This window comes from Capra hircus, chromosome 4 (assembly GCF_001704415.2).
Source record: "Capra hircus breed San Clemente chromosome 4, ASM170441v1, whole genome shotgun sequence".
In the NCBI taxonomy this organism is placed as follows: Eukaryota; Metazoa; Chordata; class Mammalia; order Artiodactyla; family Bovidae; genus Capra; species Capra hircus.
The window spans coordinates 55,652,721-55,671,942 of NC_030811.1; the positions used below are offsets into that span (position 1 = coordinate 55,652,721).

Here is a 19,222-nt window from a genome sequence, read left to right on the forward strand (position 1 = left end):
GTCACACTGGTTTAGAGCCAACCCATACGCCCTTCATCTACCTAAATTACCTCTTTAAGTGCCCTGTCTCCAAACAGAGTCACATTCCGAGGCACTGGAGATTAGGGAAAGGGGACAAATTTCAGCTCATGACAGAGACTTGGCAATAGGACAATGTTAACTCAGTCAGTGTGTTTCCTCCTATTTGCCCACAGGGTTTGTACCACTTTCTTGTTGATTTATATAATCTGGATCTTAATCCTTGATCTCTACATATTTTCCTCAAGTACTGACTTAATTACAGTGATTTTTTTTTAATCCTACAGAAGGTTTTCATTTTCATGTACTCAAAATAATCAATATTTTGTTATATAACTCATGTTTTGAGGCTTATTTAAGAAAGGATTTCCTTTTTCAAGGCTATAAACATAACTTCATATTTTCTTCTAATATAATGAAAATTTTATGCTCATATCTTTAATTCATTTGTCTGACATTTGGTGAATGATTTCAAGTAGGACAAAAACTATTGCTTTTTTTTCCCCAAATGAACCGTCCCCCAAACATTTTCGGAACCAAGTAATTTTCCCTTTGCTAGTGTTTTCTATAGATGGGTCCTCACTTTCTCACCTGCAGGTCTGCCCTTGTCATACGTCAGTCCATGTTCCATCCCCAGCAAACCACGGGGTCTGATCATGACAAGGGCACCAATGACTCCCAATGTTGCCAAAGGCAGCGGTCGCTTCTCTGTCCTCATCCCACTCAACCCTTCAGCATGTTGCACACAAGTCACAGCTCTCCTTTGGAGCTCTTTCTTTCCTTGGCTTCCATAACCTCACGCTGTCTTGGGTTTTGTCCCAGTGATACTGGTTACTCTTTTTTAGTTACTATTGTTGGCTCTAATTCTTTGTCCTCATTTTATTGTTTTTGCACACACCATTTTTGAAATATACATGATAGTTGTAAATGATCTGGAGGAACAAGGGCCGTATAAAATCTCCAAGGCTGAGTTTCTCAAAAAAACTCAAGCTACTCTGAATGCTAATTGAGTGGTTAATCAAATGATATCCTATAAAGGAAACTATCCAAACTAAAATGGTGAAGAAATGAGCTCCATTTTAAACTTTAGACTGCTCCAGGACTCAGTTCACAGTGCCTGTTTCTCTATTCACACCCTTCCTTTAGACCATGTCATCTGGTTTCATACCCTTAAATAATATTGATATGCCCCTGAGAGCCTAATCTCCTTGTCCATCCCTGACTCCTCCCCAGAACTCTAGACCCCTTTGGTTTTCTTCCTGCTTAACATCTCCACAATGATATCTCATAAAGATCTTAAATTCAACATGTCTGAATCAAAACTCCTGACTCCCCTTCCCTGAAAGCGTCTCTCATCAACCTTGTTTATCCAACCAAAAATCTAATCTGTCCTCTTGATTCCCTTCCTTAGTGTCTGAAATCCTATTATACCATCCAATTCTTTCAAATCTACATCAGCTACAGGACATTTGGTCTCTATACCCCAGGAGGGTCCTTCCTAGTCCAAACTACCATCATCTCTCCAGGAGACTTCTGCACTTCTCTTCCAACATGATGCCTCAAGACCCATTCTTCACAGTAATCCTTGTCTAGCCTTTACCAGATCATCACACTCCCATGGGAAAATGCTTTAGCTGGCTCACACTGCACTTAGAATAACACTGAGACCCATTAGCCAAGCCTACAAAGCCAACTTGGTCTGTACTTTACATTCTCGTGATTTTTTTATTTTATAACTGGAAGTGTGTACAATTGACTCCCTCCAGTCATGAGGAAGTTGACTAATCCTGCACTAATTCCACTCGCATACCTTCCTTCAGCTCTTAGCATGACTCAAGCCTAAAATCATAACTGTCTCAGACTAAATATTACTTCTGTAAAGATGCCTTTCCTATCTAATAAAACTTAATTTACCCTGTGTGGGTCTCCTGTTCTAATCCTCTGCAGAATACTGGCAATATTTTCTTGTTTACTTTTTCATTGGTCTTTTACCTGTAAATTCTTACTAGAATGCAAGTTCTCTAAGAGCTACAATGCACCCTCATCCTCTTATAAAGTACGTGGCACATAAGTGCTCAATCAATATTCGGGTTCAGTTTTTAAAACTTCAATCAATTCCATGGATATATTTGTCTACTTTTGCACACTGTATAGATTGCTTTACTATAGCTTTAGCAGATATTTTAACATCTAGCAGAGTAAGAACTACCCCCATCACACACACTGTCTTACTCAAAACTGTTTTTTCTATGGTTCTTAAATATCTATTTTACATAAATTTTAGATTCACCTTATTACGTTGTATGCTAAATCCTTTTGGAATTTTTTACTGGTATTGCTCTGAATTTATAAAAATGAGTTTGAGAAAAATTAACATCTGTTTCATACTGAGGCTTTCAGTTAAAAACATGGTATATTTCTTCACTTATTTAAACATTATTTTCATGCCCTTTAATTTCAGTTTCCTTTTCATTAATTTTAAAGTTCTTCATGGGTAATTTGTAGGTTTTTTAAAAAACTGTTGGGAATGAATGTTGGGAAACAGTGTATAAGACAGTTACTTTATCCGTATCTTACTGAGGCCTTTTATTTGATCTAATAATTTATAGGGTTTGGGGTTTTTGTTTTTAGACAGATCATCAAATTATTTTCATAGAAAGCTTCTTCAGTTTTTGTAGATACCATATTGCGCTGATTGAGAATCTCCAGAAAAGTGCTCACTAGCAATATTAATGTTGGATTCCTGTTTTGCTCCACGCTTTCATGGAACCACCATAAACTGATATCTGCTCTAAATTTTGGGCAAAAACCCTTTATCATATTATACAAGGTTCCTATGTAGAGTTTCTAAAATTTTAAAAACACCTTTTTAAATACTGTTTGTAAGAAATTGACTTTATAATAAGGAAAACATGAAAACTGCTGAGAGGTTAAGGGCAATCTTACAGAGTTTAAATAAGAACAATTCCTAACTGTTGAGCTTTCTTTATGAGGCAGAGAGAGCATTCATACTTTGATACTTTATTCCTAACTGTCACAGTACTTCCAGAAGACAGAATATTTTTCACAGTTTTAGAAATGAGGAAACCTTGACTCAAGAGATTCAAGCAATTTATCATAGGTCACAAATCTAATAAGCAATTATGCAAGGATTTATACCCAACTATATCTAGCTCCAGAGCCCACACTCCTCCCACTGTATTCCATATTTAATATGAGATATTAGACCAAGCCTCTCAACATGCCCTAGCAGAAAAGATAACAAATGTGTACTGGGTTTATGGGTTAATTAATAACCACACCCCCCAAATGTCTATCTCAATGTCAATGGTGAAGAAGATTTCAAAGTAAAAAGGCATAAAGATTTACTACAAAGACCTAACTGTCACTAACAGCAGTATCTTTAAAATGAATAGTTTATATTAAGGCAAAGAGGGCAAGAAGTACATGACCAAACTGAGTAGGTTTGTTAAAACAATGGGTTATAGATGAGAGATTCAAAAGTATCTAAAGAGCTAAAATGTTGGATCAAAGCAAGAAATTTCCAAATGGTTAGAGGTGAAGCTTGACCTTTAGGTTCAAAAAAAATCAAATGCACATAATAAACAAGATGAGAATAACCACAGCTCTTGTGAAAAAGATCTATTAGTTTAAACCAAAAGCAAATTGTGTACAATATGATTCCCGAGTATATTCAATTCAATTTCAATATGCATGATGTCAATGTGATTGAACACAGCAAGAGATTAATAGTACCACTCTCTATATCTGGAAATGCATATTTAGTTATAGAAATTATATTTAATTTGGCCATAGCCTAGTAAGGATACAAGTTACTACCAGATTTTTTTTTTCATCGAGTCCAGGATGAAGAAAAAGTCACAGGCAATAAGGAATTTCAACACTCTCCATGATTGGGTTAGATAATTATTGGGGAATAGGAAGTCCATAAAACAATATATTTCTTGTGGGCTCAACCTCATCAGAATAGAAACAGCCTCCAATTAAAAAAAAAAAAAGTAACCATCACATCTTTGTGTAATCTGAGTTCCTATCTGTACTTACTGCTACTCCTGTCTTATAGAGAAGGTAATGCACAGTCTGTGTGACATCAGCAGCATGCATCAAATTGTGGTAAGGATTTTTGTGCTTGCTGTATCCCACTTCCAGGGCCTCCACAAATGAGACAAGTGCAGAAATGGGGATCTGAAAGAGAGTGGCAAGGTTAATTGGCTAGTGATTTAGTAGCTTTGAGAGACCAAAAATGTCAAAGGTATTCTAGCTACCTCTTTCTGAAAGCATTAAGAGAGCACACAAGGACACAAGAATTTTTCAAAGTTAATAAAAATCACTGAACAAAGTATTGGATACTTTGAAAATCTAACAGGAAGTCCCTGGTCTGCCCTGCAAATTATTCTTTGTTCTCCAGTTCAGAGGCCCAGGGTAATGACAGGATCACCTCAAGGACATTGAGGGCAAAAAGGTAGGCAAATCTCAGGCAAAGGTTCAAGTCTTTGCTTGTTTAGAAATAAATGAACAAATACTATGCAGCATCTCATTTACTTGTGGGAAAACATAAAGTACACAAAGATTTAAGTTATAAAATGATTGTAAAACAAACGCAAGCATTCTGAAAACTGTACCCTTTAGAAGGAATGATGGGTACACTGGACAGTTGAAAAAAAAAAAACTACAAATGATAGTCTGTTCTATAACAGAAACAAGTTGTATTCTTGTGTTTATTACTTGGCAGCTTATTATTATGCTCAGTCGCTCAGTTGCATCCAACTATTTGCAACCCCATGGACTGTAGTTCATCAAGCTCCTCTGTCCATGGAATTCTCCAAGCAAGAATACTAGAGTGGATTGCCATTTCCTACTCCAGGGGATCCTTCCAACTCAGGGATCGAACCCATGTGTCTAGCATCTCCAGCACTTGCAGGCAGATTCTTTACCAGTTGTGCCACCTAGGAAGCCCAATTTATTGGTGCCTTGCAATCTGGAAAAATATTTCCAGCTATCCTAGCTGCTTTCTGTCTCAAATATGGGTAATATTACATACCTTCTTTTTCTATTTGGCAGAAAGTGAACAACTGCAAAATGCCTGTACAAAATAAGGGGCCTTGGAAAACATTCATTGTATTAGTTTTCTGGATCAATTCCTTGGTTTAGAGTGGATTATCAATTGTAAGACTGGGGGAAAAGGAGAAAGTATATGTTCCAGGAGACTAGAAATTACATTCATAGGAAAAAAAAAAGTGCTTCATGAGAATCCATATTATGTTCTTCCTTGGGAACATTGCTCCATATTTACTATCCGTGGTTTAAAAAATGTAAATATAGCCTTTCAGATGCAAGAGATTAATTCATTATCCTTTTAAAAATGAAGATCCAATGAACTTAGATTCTTTGAGCTATTCATTGGAGAGCTATGGGCCACTGAAATGCTAGATAAAGGTGTATGCATGTGTACTGGAGCTTCTTTTGAGGTCTTGAGCATCCACTGGATCTTCAAACAGGCTTCTTTTGAATTTATTTTAATAAATAACAGAAACAAACAAAATGCCCCAAAAGAGATAAAACAAAATTTTTGAAAAATAATATCTTTGTCAAGTCTCCAAGACTCTGAAATTACTATTCTATTTCATTCAGATTTGTTTTTATTCTTTTCCAATCTATAATCTTTAATTTTTAAAAACATAAGCCTTAAAGGCCTGCAATTATGCATCAGTTTGATGATGGGTGTGTCCAATGAGACCAGTTCATGTCCCATTCTCCATTGGCTCAGTCAGTGAAAGATCTGCTTCTTGATCTTATTAAATGAACCATAGTAATAGATCAAGAGAAATACGACTCTACCCCACCATCCTCTTCCTCAAGCTATCTGAATACTGTTCTGTTTTGCTTTGTTTTTCATCTTCCAGCATGTATGCCTGACAAAATAAAACCCAAGACATTAAGTTGACAGGATGAAAACTTCATTCCAGGACAGGGGCCAATAAAATGGGATTGGTCCCGACTCCTAACCCATCATCACCCTCCTCCTCTTTGATCATGACCAGTAGCTCCTAAACAAGAAGAGAATGAAATGAGTTTCAGGTGGGGAGGGAGGAAACTTGAAAAAGTGGACATTTACTCTTTCTCCTTAATATAAGGGACTTTAAAAGCAAATCTAGGATTACTGTTGGGCATGAGTGGGGCATTAAAGCTCTATACGCGCCTCTAGCAGGTTGTCAATCCAGCCCTTGCCAAGCTGCCCAGCGTCCATCTGGAGGTTGTAACATGGCCAGTCCTTCTGCTCACCACCTCTGCTGGTGCCCTAGAATTCTTCTGAAATCCTGAAACCTGTCCATGATATAACTAAGTCTTGCTTCAAAATGTTCCTTACACAGAGGTAAGTGTGAATGATGCCAGTTCTTGAGAACTGGAGTTAGGTGGGGACCATATAACTTTGGGTAGACCTGATGTTTGACCAAGTATTTTGTAATACACCACTGGAAATTTTGTTGTAAGAAAGCATAAGATTCATAGTTATTGCTCTGATTGAAATCATTGGACTGGCATTGTGAGTTCTATCCCTTCTAGGGAAGCAATGTCTTTTCCCAGATGGGATTGTCACAGAAAGGTAAAGGTCATTACTCAAGGTCACATAGCTACTGGGTCAGAACTGACATCAGGATCCAGGTGATCTCCTGAATCTCATTCTAGTGTCTGGTCTACCAGACACGGTATTAGCCTTTGAGTGTCAAACAGGCTTCTGATACAAAAGAAATTAAAGACCATTGTCATAAAGTGCTTATGACTATGTAAGAAATACACTTCCAAATGTGCAGTCCTTAGGAAAGTGATAAAGAATAATGCTGCCCAGAAAAATTGATACTTTATACAGAAAAAGACCTGCATTTCCCAGAGACTCATTCATTGATGAGAGAAATGTGAGGGGCACGATACAGCAGATGCCGGCAGATAAAGCTCAGGCTCCCTAGAGAATAGGATCCCACCTCCAGAATCTGTGGAATTAGAAGGCTGAGGAGGTGGAACACTGGAATTGGCTCATGCTCTTAAAGTTGAAGAATTAATTTAAAACATAAATGGCTGGGAAATATCAATGATCTATCATAGATGATAAGTGAGAGTATTTGTGTGAATTCGAGCCAAGTGGCCGAAAGAGACGTTCATGGAGACAATAAATGCACACTCTATCTCCATTCCTGTCTCCTTGCCGGCGGTGGTCATTAGCACACAGAGTCTGGCTGAAAGGAGCACTGTAGGCAGAGCCGGCAGGTAGGTCTGGTTCAGACTTCCAGCTGTACTTCTAGGAAGACTGGGATCTAAATAGGTGGCTCCAGTCTCTCCCTTGTTGATGAGCTCACCAGGCAAGGGAGTAATGAAAGTTCCCCTCAGTGTGGAGTTTGTGGCAGTGGCTTTCTGGACAAGTCACCCCAGAGCAGCTTTCAGTCTACATTAGAAGGATTCTCTTGGTCTTAGCCCCAAAGTCCTGCAAGGCTGGACAAATATGTGCAGTTGTTTTGTTTTGTTTTAATTAGACACTGACCTTGAAACGGCTGATCAGATCATAGCGAGTGAGTAACTCATAGAAAATGAATTTCAGTGCATGGTCCCCACTGGCTTCATTGAGGGAAAAAACATCAAAGGACCACTTGTCCACATCCTACAAGTCAGGGCAGAAAGAAAGAATTCATTAGTTGGTAGCCACTTACATTTATCTCCCTACTTTGGGGTTAGCCTGTAATTTTGGGGGTTACCCTAACTTGGTAATTCAGTCTAAGACTCTAATACTGTTTCCCCTCTCAAACTTTTTCCAATATGGCAATCCTATATAGCATTTGCTGATAAAACATGAAATAGCTTTATTAGTAATAACAAGAGCTATAATTTACTGGGTACCTACCTAGGCATTACGATCAATGATAAATATATAATTCATCCTGAAGACAAGCCTAGTGGTAGGTATTATCAGCCATATCTCACAAATGAGAAAACTGAGAAGTTAGCTAATTTCCCTAAGATTCATAGAAGGCAAGTGTTAGGAATACATGTGGGGCAAAAACACAAACACACGTTCAACTGAAGTTTAAACTCAGGCTCTTTCCATTAACCTTCCACTGCTGCTGCTGCTGTTGCTAAGTCGCTTCAGTCGTGTCCGACTCTGTGTGACCCCATAGACGGCAGCCCACCAGGCTCCCCTGTCCCTGGGATTCTCCAGGCAAGAACACTGGAGTGGGTTGCCATTTCCTTCTCCAATGCATGAAAGTGAAAAGTGAAAGTGAAGTCGCTCAGTCATGTCTGACTCTTTGCAACCCCATGGACTGCAGCCTACCAGGTTCCTCCATCCATGGGGTTTTCCAGGCAACAGTACTGGAGTGGTTTGCCATTGCCTTCTCCGAACCTTCCACTCCTTCTGCTGAATTCCAAAATTTTAACTGACTTCACAATAACCTAGTGTGTTTCCTACCCCTAACCAGCCTTGTGATACCATCTACTGACTTCCTCTTAGTCCATTGTGGAGAATGTTAACCCACTTAAAAGTCTTCAGAAACACACATGATACAGAACTCAAAACAATGTGTCACGTCAAGAATCTAATCTGCTAAGCTGAAACCAAGGAGAAAGCCTTCGTTTCACGGGATGGAAAAATGTTATCACTTCTGGAGTCACTGATCTGAGGACGGAGTCCTCAAATCTGTAAGTCACTTTACTGGAAAATATAAAACTAAGAGCTAAGCTGAACACACTCCTCACACACTACTCTTAAAGTTCAGAGTTTTATTTGTCCATAAAATAGTGGCTTCAAAATATATGTAAACACTGTCAAATACATCTTTGACTTATAGATAGCTACTTGTGGGTGTTATAAACAAAGGCATGTTTAAGAAATAATTAAAGCAATAGTCATTTGGTTTCTCAGCATATCAAGAGTTTTATTTCAGTGGTTAAGGAAAGTGTACTGCCATGAGCATGATAATAAGGATGCATGCGAGACCACACTGAATCTAAGCTAGGTGTCAGATGGTCTGCTGGAAGAGATCTTGGCTTTCAGAAACTGCTGGACCCAGTGACTCCCACATCAGCCTTCACTGCATTCCAACATCATCTATCCATCCCAATCCTGCTCCTCTCCAAAGATCCCAGTCATGAAGATCACCCTGAGATCATGAAGGGTCTCTCTCATGGACACCAAGGCACAGGGAAAACAAACTGTATACAGGGAAAACCAAATATTTCCAGAAAGGTTTCAAATAGATTGTTTCAATTCACATTTAGTAGTAAATCTCACCTTGCTGCTGCTAAGTCGCTTCAGTCATGTCCGACTCTATGCAACCCTATAGATGGCAGCCCACTAGGCTCCTCTGTCCCTGGGATTCTCCAGGCAAGAGTATTGGAGTGGGTTGCCATTTCCTTCTCCAACGCATGAAAGTGAAAAGTGAAAGTGAAGTCGCTCAGTCATGCCCAACTCTTAGTGACCCCATGGACTGCAGCCTACCAGGCTCCCCCGTCCATGGCATTTTCCAGGCAAGAGTACTGGAGTGGGTTGCCATCACCTTAGCCTCCAATAATTTCTCCTCCATTATAAAAAGCAAAGAAATAGCCACAAGTGCTAAACATTTTCTGTGCCAGGCACAGTAGGAACTGTTGATACACATTTGCAAACCCTTATAACCCTAAAAACTTTCTCCAGTTTCATAGATGGCCACCCCAGAGAGATGAAATGAAGTGTATAATGCCAATACCAGGCAATAACTCCACTGATGCCCCAGTGACAGCATTACTGACAGATGACATTGTAAACTCAATGAATATGTGCTGTGACCCAAGCCTTAGGCCTTAAATACCCCGAGAGTGCCTAGGCCACAGACAGTGGAGCCATTTAAAATTAATCCAAGACCCAAGGTTCACCTTGAAAGTGAAAGTTGCTCAGCTGTGTCCGATTCTTTGTGACCCCATGAACTATACAGTCCATGGACTTCTCCAGGCCAGAATACTGGAGTGAGTAGCTTTTCCCTTCTCCAGGGGATCTTCCCAACCAGGGATCAAACCCAGATCTGCAATGCAGGCGGATTCTTTACCAGTTGAGCCACAAGGGAAGCCCAAGAATACTGGAGTGGGTAGCCTGTCGCTTCTCCAGCAAATCTTCACAACCTAGCAATCGAACAAGGGTCTCCTGCACTGCAGGCAGATTCTTTACCAACTGAACTATCAAGGAAGCCCTAAGGTTCACCTTGGCTACCAAAACTGGCACTGTCATGACAGCCATTGTCTAGCTATTAGTTAAAGAAAAGTCCACTGACAACTCAGTAGGTAGGAAAACATTTGGTCACATCTGACTATTTTTAATCCTCTTCACTGAAATGAATAAAAGAAGGAAAAAAAAAGCTATCACTGGAAATGAAGAGAGAATCATAGTGAAAAGTCAAAATTTATTCTGAATATTAGGTCTTAGAGAAACAGAAGGATGTGTAAACACAGACCGCGAGATGGATAGTCTCTCTAGCCCCTCATTCTGGGGAGACTTTAGCTGCGATTCTCAAATTTCAGTGTTCTTTAGAACCACCTGGGGTGCTCAGAAAACAAGTGTTGATTCTTTGGTGGAGGATTCTGAAGAATCCTGGCTTGTGGCCTGGAATCTACATTTTAACAAGCACCTAATTTAACTGCCTTAAACCAATCTTCTCTTCTTAGCAAATCTGGCCCAAGTACCAGTCCCGTGAATTTCCTATTAGTCTAACGTGAAGGAAGCCTGAACCTCCTCATTTCCTTCCACTTTAAACCTGGAGTCTGTCCAGGGTGTCTCTTCCTGAGTCACACAGCATATGCCCTTCTAAAGAACAGCACAATTCTCCATTTCTGATAACCCCACCTTAGAAGATTAGAGATAAAACCACCCAAATTAGAAGCTAGCATTCATTGCATGGAAACAAATAAAAAGAATAAAAGTGCAACATATTTCAAATTTAGAGATTGGTGGTGGCTAATTATTCTCTTCCTTAAATGTTATTTTGTGCTATCTTCTTACATTAATCACAAAGGTTAAGATGACAGTAGCAGGATGATTATTTTACTAATGGTATTCTCTCAGGCTTTTGGGAAATTTTCTGTAACAGAAGAAAACAATAGTGTCTCCATATAAATTGCTGGCAGCGGAGTGAAAATAACCTTTTTCCAATAAGTACTATGTAAAAAAAAGAATCTATGTCATCTCTCCAGTTCAACTCCAATCCACTGAAAATTAAACCAGAGTCTAGGAACACAGAAAAATATTACATTGTAAAAAGGTCTTGAACTTCCAAAGTAAAGAGAGCATACAACCAAGAGAAACAACAGCTTTAGCCTTCAGCACATATTAGCAATGGTGTGGAGAAGAGCAGCAATTCAGAGTTAGTATTCATCCTGAAATCATCAAGGTAACTTTCTCCTCCGAAAGACAACATGTGTGCTTCTGAGAAGTACTTTTCCCCTAAGCATAAAATAACAATTCACGCACATCACAGGTTGTTCCACATTTCTTCAGTCATTCTGTGTAGAAAAGAAGCTCCAATTTGTAAGAAATATTTTCATAAATTTCTTAGTACCGGTATAAACGCCTGTATTTATTTTCACAATAAAGGAAGAAATTAAGGATAAAAGATGCTTTTAACATTCCTAAGACTTTCACTGAAGGTTTCAGATTCAATTATGAAAATCAATGCAACTTCACAGTGGGTGTTATGAAACACCAGATCTTATAAAGTGGTTTCACAGATTAAATAAGAAATGTTGCTGTGAGTTACACAATGATTTATTGAGCATTAGAGCTGGGGTTGTAGAGGAGGGAGAGAAAACATGTGTCTTCTTGCTGTATCTTTCCTGAGCACCCTTCCTGTCCTAGATGACTTGACAAGAGAAAGAAAATGGTGAACTGAGAATCTGAATACAGAGTCTCCCAAAGTCAGCTAGTGAATGTCCCTGAGACAAGAGAAAGGGACTATTAAATATAAAATCAAACTGGCCCTAAAGGGCTCTTTCTTGACATTAAATTGATCTGATTCTGTGAGTAGGGAATTTAAATTATCTTCTGAAAATTCTATCGGGGATACACTTTTCAGGTTTCAGAGAAAGATTAAAATAGCTTTGTAGTTGTTGTTCAGCCATTAAGTCATGCCTGACTCTGCAGCCCCATGGACTTATAGTCCGTCAGGCTCCTCCGTGCATGAAATTCCCCAGGCAAGAATACTGGAGTGAGTTGCCATTTCCTTCTCCAGGGGATCTTCCTGGACCAGGGATCAAACCCATGTCTCTTGCATTGGCAGGCGGATTCTTTACCACTGAGTCACCAGGGAAGCCCATTTAACAAGAGTCAGAATACTGGAACCTCTTTGACTAAGCTGACATGACTCCATGTGTAGGCACCAGGCAATGTCAACCAGTTCCATGATCCTGGGCCTTAGCTCATACCCTAAATTTAAAAGGCCAGTGAGTCTGAATCTACACACACATACAAAAATACATCTACACAAGGGCTTCCCTTGGGGCTCAGTTGGTAAAGAATCTGCCTGCAATGTGGGAGACCTGGGTTCAATTACCTGGGTTGGGAAGATCCTCTGGAGAAGGGAAAGACTACCCACTCGAGGATTCTGGCCTGGAGAATTCCATGGAATTCATGGGGTCCAAAGAGTCGGACACAACTGAGTGATGTACGCTTTCACTTTCAAGGGCTCTAAGAGATATTCCGTACAATTCCAAGAGCTTGTCTGATCGGGAGTCATTCTGTAGGATTTAAACTCTTTACACTCAAGCATTTTGTGACTTTCCATGGAACTTTCAGGTTTAGTGAGAGTTTTGGGAAAATAGGAGGATACATGAGGAGGATGAGGGCTCTGGAGAACATACTTTCATGCATAAGATGTTACTGAGAGCTTACTATCTGCCCATAACTCTGGTATCAAACCTTAGTTCTGTCTCTGCCTTTTTTTTAGTCTCACTGGGTCTTAGTCTCTTCACCTACAAAATGAAAATGTACATTGAGTAGGTAAGAAGATAATGGTAGAGTTATGGCCACAAAAGTTCATCCTAATGTTGGACATTTATAACCAGAACAAATTTGATCTCCTATGGCCAGAGTCAGACTGAGTCTCGTAATGCTAGATCACTGTACTGATTACCAAACTACTCCAAGACAGCAGAAAGAAATGAAACTACACAGAATTCCATATTTTTTTTAAAAATGGCAGTACAAAGGCTTAAAAATTAGCAATACTGTTACTGAACAGATAAGTAAAAGATAATGAAAGAAAAAAGTCAGGAATGACTGGGAAAACTATAAATGAACTGTAAATGAAAACTCATTTTCTAACAACAAATTTAGCTTTTTATAGGGCACCATATACATGATAAGACCTTTTTATTGGTATTACCTTTAATGCTTCAATAACAGCTGGTGGATAGCTCAGTCCCACCATGTTTGATGTCCGTCTATACATTCTGGCAAAGTCAGAAGGAAAAAAAAATACAATATTATATCTTACAAAGAAAAATTAGCAGGCCACATAGTTATACAAGTATTGACAATTAATAAGAAGTCATATCATCTGATAAACCCAAGGAACCTAAAATTTATTTTGCAACCTTTCTCTTAGTCATTCAAGGGGCTTAAATGTTCAAATCAAATGAAATTAAAGCAATCCCAAACATGTAAACCATTGGAAACAAACAAACAAAAATTAAGTCTATGTGACCCAAATGAAGTTATTAAAATGGGTCTCCTCTTCTGCTGGAAGTGAATTGTAGTGTAGCACAGATAATATGTAATGTAGTACTTTATCCTGAAAAAAGAACTCCTATGGGGGATCCATTTAGAAGAGATTTTTCTTTAGAACTAAACGATTAAAGAGAACTCAAAAAGAGAACTAAAAGAACTCAAAAAACTAGAGAGAAAAATGCCCCAGGTAAACTTTGAGGCAACCACAACATTCCTAAAACATTTAATCGTGTAGTAAGGATTGTAGGAAGAATATCAATTTCTGGAATCCATTTCTGGGGATGGGGGCGATTTAATTTCAAAGAGCAAAGTGACTAACAAAATTGGAAAGTGTCATGGGGAACTCAAACCCCTTGACTGAACTTCTCCCTGGATCAATACCCTCACAGAGCACCTTTGACCTGTTTCAAATGTAGACATCATCCACGTATGTCAAATAACGATGATAAGATATGTCTTTTTTTTTAAATCAGAGGCTGAACTCAAACTAAATCTTAATGTGAACAAAAAGAATTCCAAGCAAAGGCAAAAAGCTTGTGCTAATGATGCTGCAAAGATATGTTTTTGCATCTCTTCTTATTCAAGACTGTTTCCACCCAGAATTTTTAGTACTTATAAAAATACCAAACCTACATCAAAGCAAAGTCTTCAGTTATCAGAAACCAGTATCCCTTTCACTGCTTTGGTTAGTGAATGACAGATATCTTTACCTCTCCACAAATATCCCAGCCTGTACAGCATGGACGATGCTCTTGAACCGCGGCTTCTCCTCGCTTCTTCTGAGCATCATCCCCATCTGCCGCGTGAAGGTGGAGGCCAGCCAGTCTCGGACCTCAGAAGGCACTGCATCGGACTGAATGTCACTGAGCTCATCTTCTGTATCCAGGAGTCGCCTGGACCCAAGAAACAGAACCACGACACAGATTAAATCTGAAGTTAGAGCTCCCTGTTCAAAGCAGCTGTTCCTTCTCTCCAAACCACCTGAATACACAGGTGAAAAAAAAAAAACCATAATAAATGGGCCACAAAAAAATCCATTACTTTTTTGGGCACGGCTTGTGAACGCCCAGCATTTGTGTTTCAAGGTGGTTTCCTCTACCACACTGGATAAAGGAACAAAGGAGTCAGAGAAGGTCAAATAGTCTTCATCTCAGGCTCTGTGGGCCTGATCCACTGCACTCAGCTGTAACCAGTATCTTTATTCCTTCATGATTTGTGGAATTTGAATGGAATCTAAAGCTCTCATTTGAAATGCATTCACAAGATTTATTTCATAGATGGCCAAGTGACATTATGCAAAACCAATACAATATTGTAAAGTAAAAAATAATAATAATAAAAATAAATAAAAAGAAAAATTCAAACTGAAAAAAAGAGAAAATAATGGCACTTCAAAACTGTAGACAACACTGTGGCTGATTTAGGTTGATGTATGGCAAAAATCATCACAATACTGTAAAGTAATTATCCTCCAATTAAAACAAATAAATTAAATTTTTAAAAGTGATAAACGACAATACTGCATTACAAACTTCAAAGCTGTGAAGATCTTAGATCTTAATTATTCCCACCACAAAAGAAAAATAATTATGTGATGTGATACAGATGTTAGTTAACCCTATAGTGGTAATCTTATGGTACTAAATAAATAGAACATATTGTATACCTTAACTTTTACAATGTTACATGTCAATTACATCTCAATAAAACTAAATTTTAAAAAGGAAATAAAAAGACTTTGCAAAGTGTTACCCAAATCACATCAATTCAGTCTTCTGAAGTAATAAACCCAAATGGCAAATACTGATACCCCCTCTAGCTTGATAGGACATTACAGAAACTTAAATGTCTAAATTTAAGCAAAATTTCCTAAATAATTCAGTTCTTTATTTGAGAATAGTGATTTGTCATGCGTGCTTAGCAGACTTTTCAGACCTAATCATGGATTAGGCTAGAACAGAACATAAACAGCAATAAATTACAATACTGTAAAACTTGAAAAGTTGTATTTTATACTTATGTTAAGCCCTACTAAAAATAAGCAGTAAAAACAGGTGTCAATGAGTTTTTTCTTTTTTTCTTTAGATCCTCCAATTGGAAGGTAAGGGAGGAATATACAACATTTAGAAAAAAAAAAACCCATGGTATCAAATTTCCTTAAATTAGGAACCAAGCATATCACCAAAAACTAAACCACACAATTCTTAAAAGTACTGGGAAATCCTATCAGATTAAAATTTGGCATAGAAAAGTTATACATCAAAAATACTAACAGTGGAGCTTCTCTGAACTAGATAAAACAAGAAAAGCCTTTCATATTTACCAATTCAATGTTTTCAAAGAAAAGCAATTTTTTTTTCCCCTCTCAAATGCACTTAGTAACTGGAAGTGCTTTTGGACTTATGGATAATTTAAGTGAAAAGGGTCTTCTAAGAAAATCAATAACATATCAAAGGATTGAGGGAGGAATATTGGGTGTTTAAGAGAACACATGCTTCTTCAACCCTTCAAAAGCTGCCATTGACAGATGGACACCATGAACTAAAACTTGAATGCAATGTTTAGGCTGAGATGAATAATATGTAATAATTCCAGAATAACTCTACATTTGATTAGAAATTTAGTAATCCTTTTATAAACGAGGATGTAAAGAGGATATGTGATATCCAAATCTACCCCATTTGTGAAAACTAAAGCTCAAATCAAACCAATCATTTGAATGTTACCACTTACATGCCATGAGGGACATTTCAAAAAGTCATATAATACAAAATTTATCATCGACTTCTTGCCATTTTAGCTCACCTGGTTTCATCAATGTACACAGATTCAAGCACGGAGGCTGCATATTCCAAATTCTTCTTGAGATCTACCACTGAAGCCTCCCCTCTCTCTAATTGTTTGACCAAAGATCGTAACCTGGAGGTAGGGGAAGAGACATGATTCAATTAGAATAGAAGAAATAAAAAATAAGCCTACAATTAGAGTGAACAGTTTATAGCCATTAAATGTTTTTATTTATCCCAATATATATGAAAGGAAAATAAAAATCTAATGATGAAACCATTATTTCTCAAAGAAGCGAGTTATAAAATAAATTCACACATATTTTTTCCCCCACTATGAATCAGGAACAAAAATGTTCTCATCTACCAAGACTGACCTTGTCCCACACTTTCTAACTACCTTTCATCTTTCTAACAGTTTCCTAAATTATCAATAATTTTGCTTTTCTGATTTTCATTCTTTTTGGTCCTAATTGGATAGAGTAAAGCATGACGAGCAACATCACCAAACACTGCTTCAGGTGAAGGTACTTTGTTCAGCTGTGACCATAGAGAACAGCAGTCTCATGGCCCACAGGTGTTCCAAGACAGGCAATGAGACTTAGAGCCCCAAAACCACCACAGAGGGCTGCAGAAGGGATACAAGAAGGCAGACTCTTTTACTGGACAGGAAGAATTACTCTGGTGGTGCTGGTGGTAGTGGTTTAGTCGCTAAGTCATGTCCGACTCTTGCAACCCCATGGACAGAGGAGCCTGGCAGGCTATAGTCCACGGGATTCTCCAGGCCAGAATACTGGAGGGCGGTGCCATTTCCTTCTCCAAGAATTACTATAGGAGCAGATAAATACCCTAGCTTTGTTTTTTAAAGAAGGATGGATGATAAACCGAGGTACTGAGGACAAGACTTTTCCCACTGCTCTTCAAGAATTTCCTGGAGTAGGAAATGACAACCCATTCCAGTATTCTTGCCTAGAGAATTCTATGGACAGAGGAGCTTGGTGGGCTACAGTCCATGGGATCCCAAAGAGTCAGACACAACTGAGGACGCACAAGTTTCAGACAGTGTAAGAGAAACAATAAAACTCTCCTCTTATTATATGAACATCATCCCCACAGAGAAGCACTCCCTACATATAAGAACAATAAAATGCCAACAGATTATCAGAGACAGAAACTGGGAACACTGTAAATACCACAGAGATTTGGAGATTGCACAACTCTTCAGGCTGTTTGACAGCCAGCAAACAACATCACTTTGAGGACAAGATTGAGTTTGAATGTATTTGGACTTCCCAGACGGCACTAGTACTAAAAAATCAGCCCGCCAATGCAGGAGACGATGCAGGTTTGATCCCTGGGTCGTGAAGATCCCCTGGAGTAGGAAATGGCAGCCTATGGTTTTTCCAATAGTTATGTACGGATGTGAGAGCTGGACCATAAAGAAGGCTGAGTGCCAAATAATTGATGCTTTTGAACTGTGGTGCTGCAGAAGATTCTTGAGAGTCCCTTGAACTGCAAAGAGATCAGACCAGACAATCCTAAAGGAAATCAACACTGTATATTCATTGGAAGGATTGATGCTCAAGCTGAAGCTCCAATACTTTGGCCACCTGATGTGAAGAGCTGACTCATTATAAAAGACCCTGATGCTAGGAAAAATTGAAGGAAGGAGAAGGGAACAACAGAGGATGAGATGGTTGGATGGTATCACCGACTCAATGGACATGAGTTTGAGCAAACTCCGGGAGATAGTGAAGGACAAGGAAGCCTGGTGTGCTGTAATTCATGAGGTCAAAAAGAGTCAGACACAACTTGGCAACTAAAGAACAACAACAATGCTTGCTAATTATAACCATCATGTTGTACATAGATGCCCAGAATTTATTTATCATATAACGGAAGTCTGTACTCTTTGACTAACACCCCCCATATACCACTGTTTATTTTAGAAGGCATTTGTTATCATTATTGCCATTGTTGTTATTCAGTGGCCTTGGTCATCACAGGTAACCACATGAGAGGCATCCTATCAGGATCAGTTCAGTTCAGTCGCTCAGTCGTATCCGACTCTTTGCAACACCATGAATAGCAGCACGTCAGGCCTCCCTGTCCATCACCATCTCCTGGAGTTCACGCAAACTCACATTCATCGAGTTGGTGATGCCATCCAGCCATCTCATCCCCTGTTGTCCCCTTTTCCTCCTGCCCCCAATCCCTCCCAGCATCAGAGTCTTTTCCAATAAGTCAACTCTTCGCATGAGGTGGCCAAAGTATTGGATACTTAAGATTATTATCAAGTCTCCATTTCCCAAGGCCATTTCCACTTTTCTGACTTCAAAATATTCTCAGGCTTGCATTCATAATGGAGGACAGGTCAACTTCTCCACAAGGCATAAACTACTCCCCTCCAGATCTACATGAAAATGATAAATAATAACGAAGGAGGAAAAGCTCAGGATCAACCTTAAAAAGTAGACAAGAGGGTCAGCCATACAAAAGAAATTTCCAGGAATTTCAGTGATGTAAAATACAAAGGAAATTAGATGGAGGGTAGTGGCTAGCTGACCTGTGAATCTCCATCATGCAAAAGGGAAATAATGCAAAGGAAATAAGCAGAGGCCTCTGCACACTTGGAGGTGAGAGTCAGCCTATGGATCCCATT

The 19,222-nt window shown here is 38.8% G+C and overlaps 1 protein-coding gene across 4 annotated transcripts in view; it reads right to left on the reverse strand.

Moving 5' to 3' along the window:
- LOC102180455 (calcium/calmodulin-dependent 3',5'-cyclic nucleotide phosphodiesterase 1C) overlaps nt 1-19,222 on the reverse strand; it is a 325,012-nt gene that overhangs the window by 116,168 nt on the left and 189,622 nt on the right. For all 4 annotated transcript variants that reach the window (XM_018047124.1, XM_018047122.1, XM_013963332.2 and 1 more), the window contains 5 exons: nt 16,580-16,693; nt 14,485-14,667; nt 13,431-13,497; nt 7,574-7,690; nt 4,084-4,224 (listed from right to left, as the gene is read on the reverse strand). In XM_018047124.1, coding sequence (XP_017902613.1) covers nt 4,084-4,224; nt 7,574-7,690; nt 13,431-13,497; nt 14,485-14,667; nt 16,580-16,693 — 622 coding nt within the window. The remainder of the gene's footprint in view (nt 1-4,083; nt 4,225-7,573; nt 7,691-13,430; nt 13,498-14,484; nt 14,668-16,579; nt 16,694-19,222) is intronic.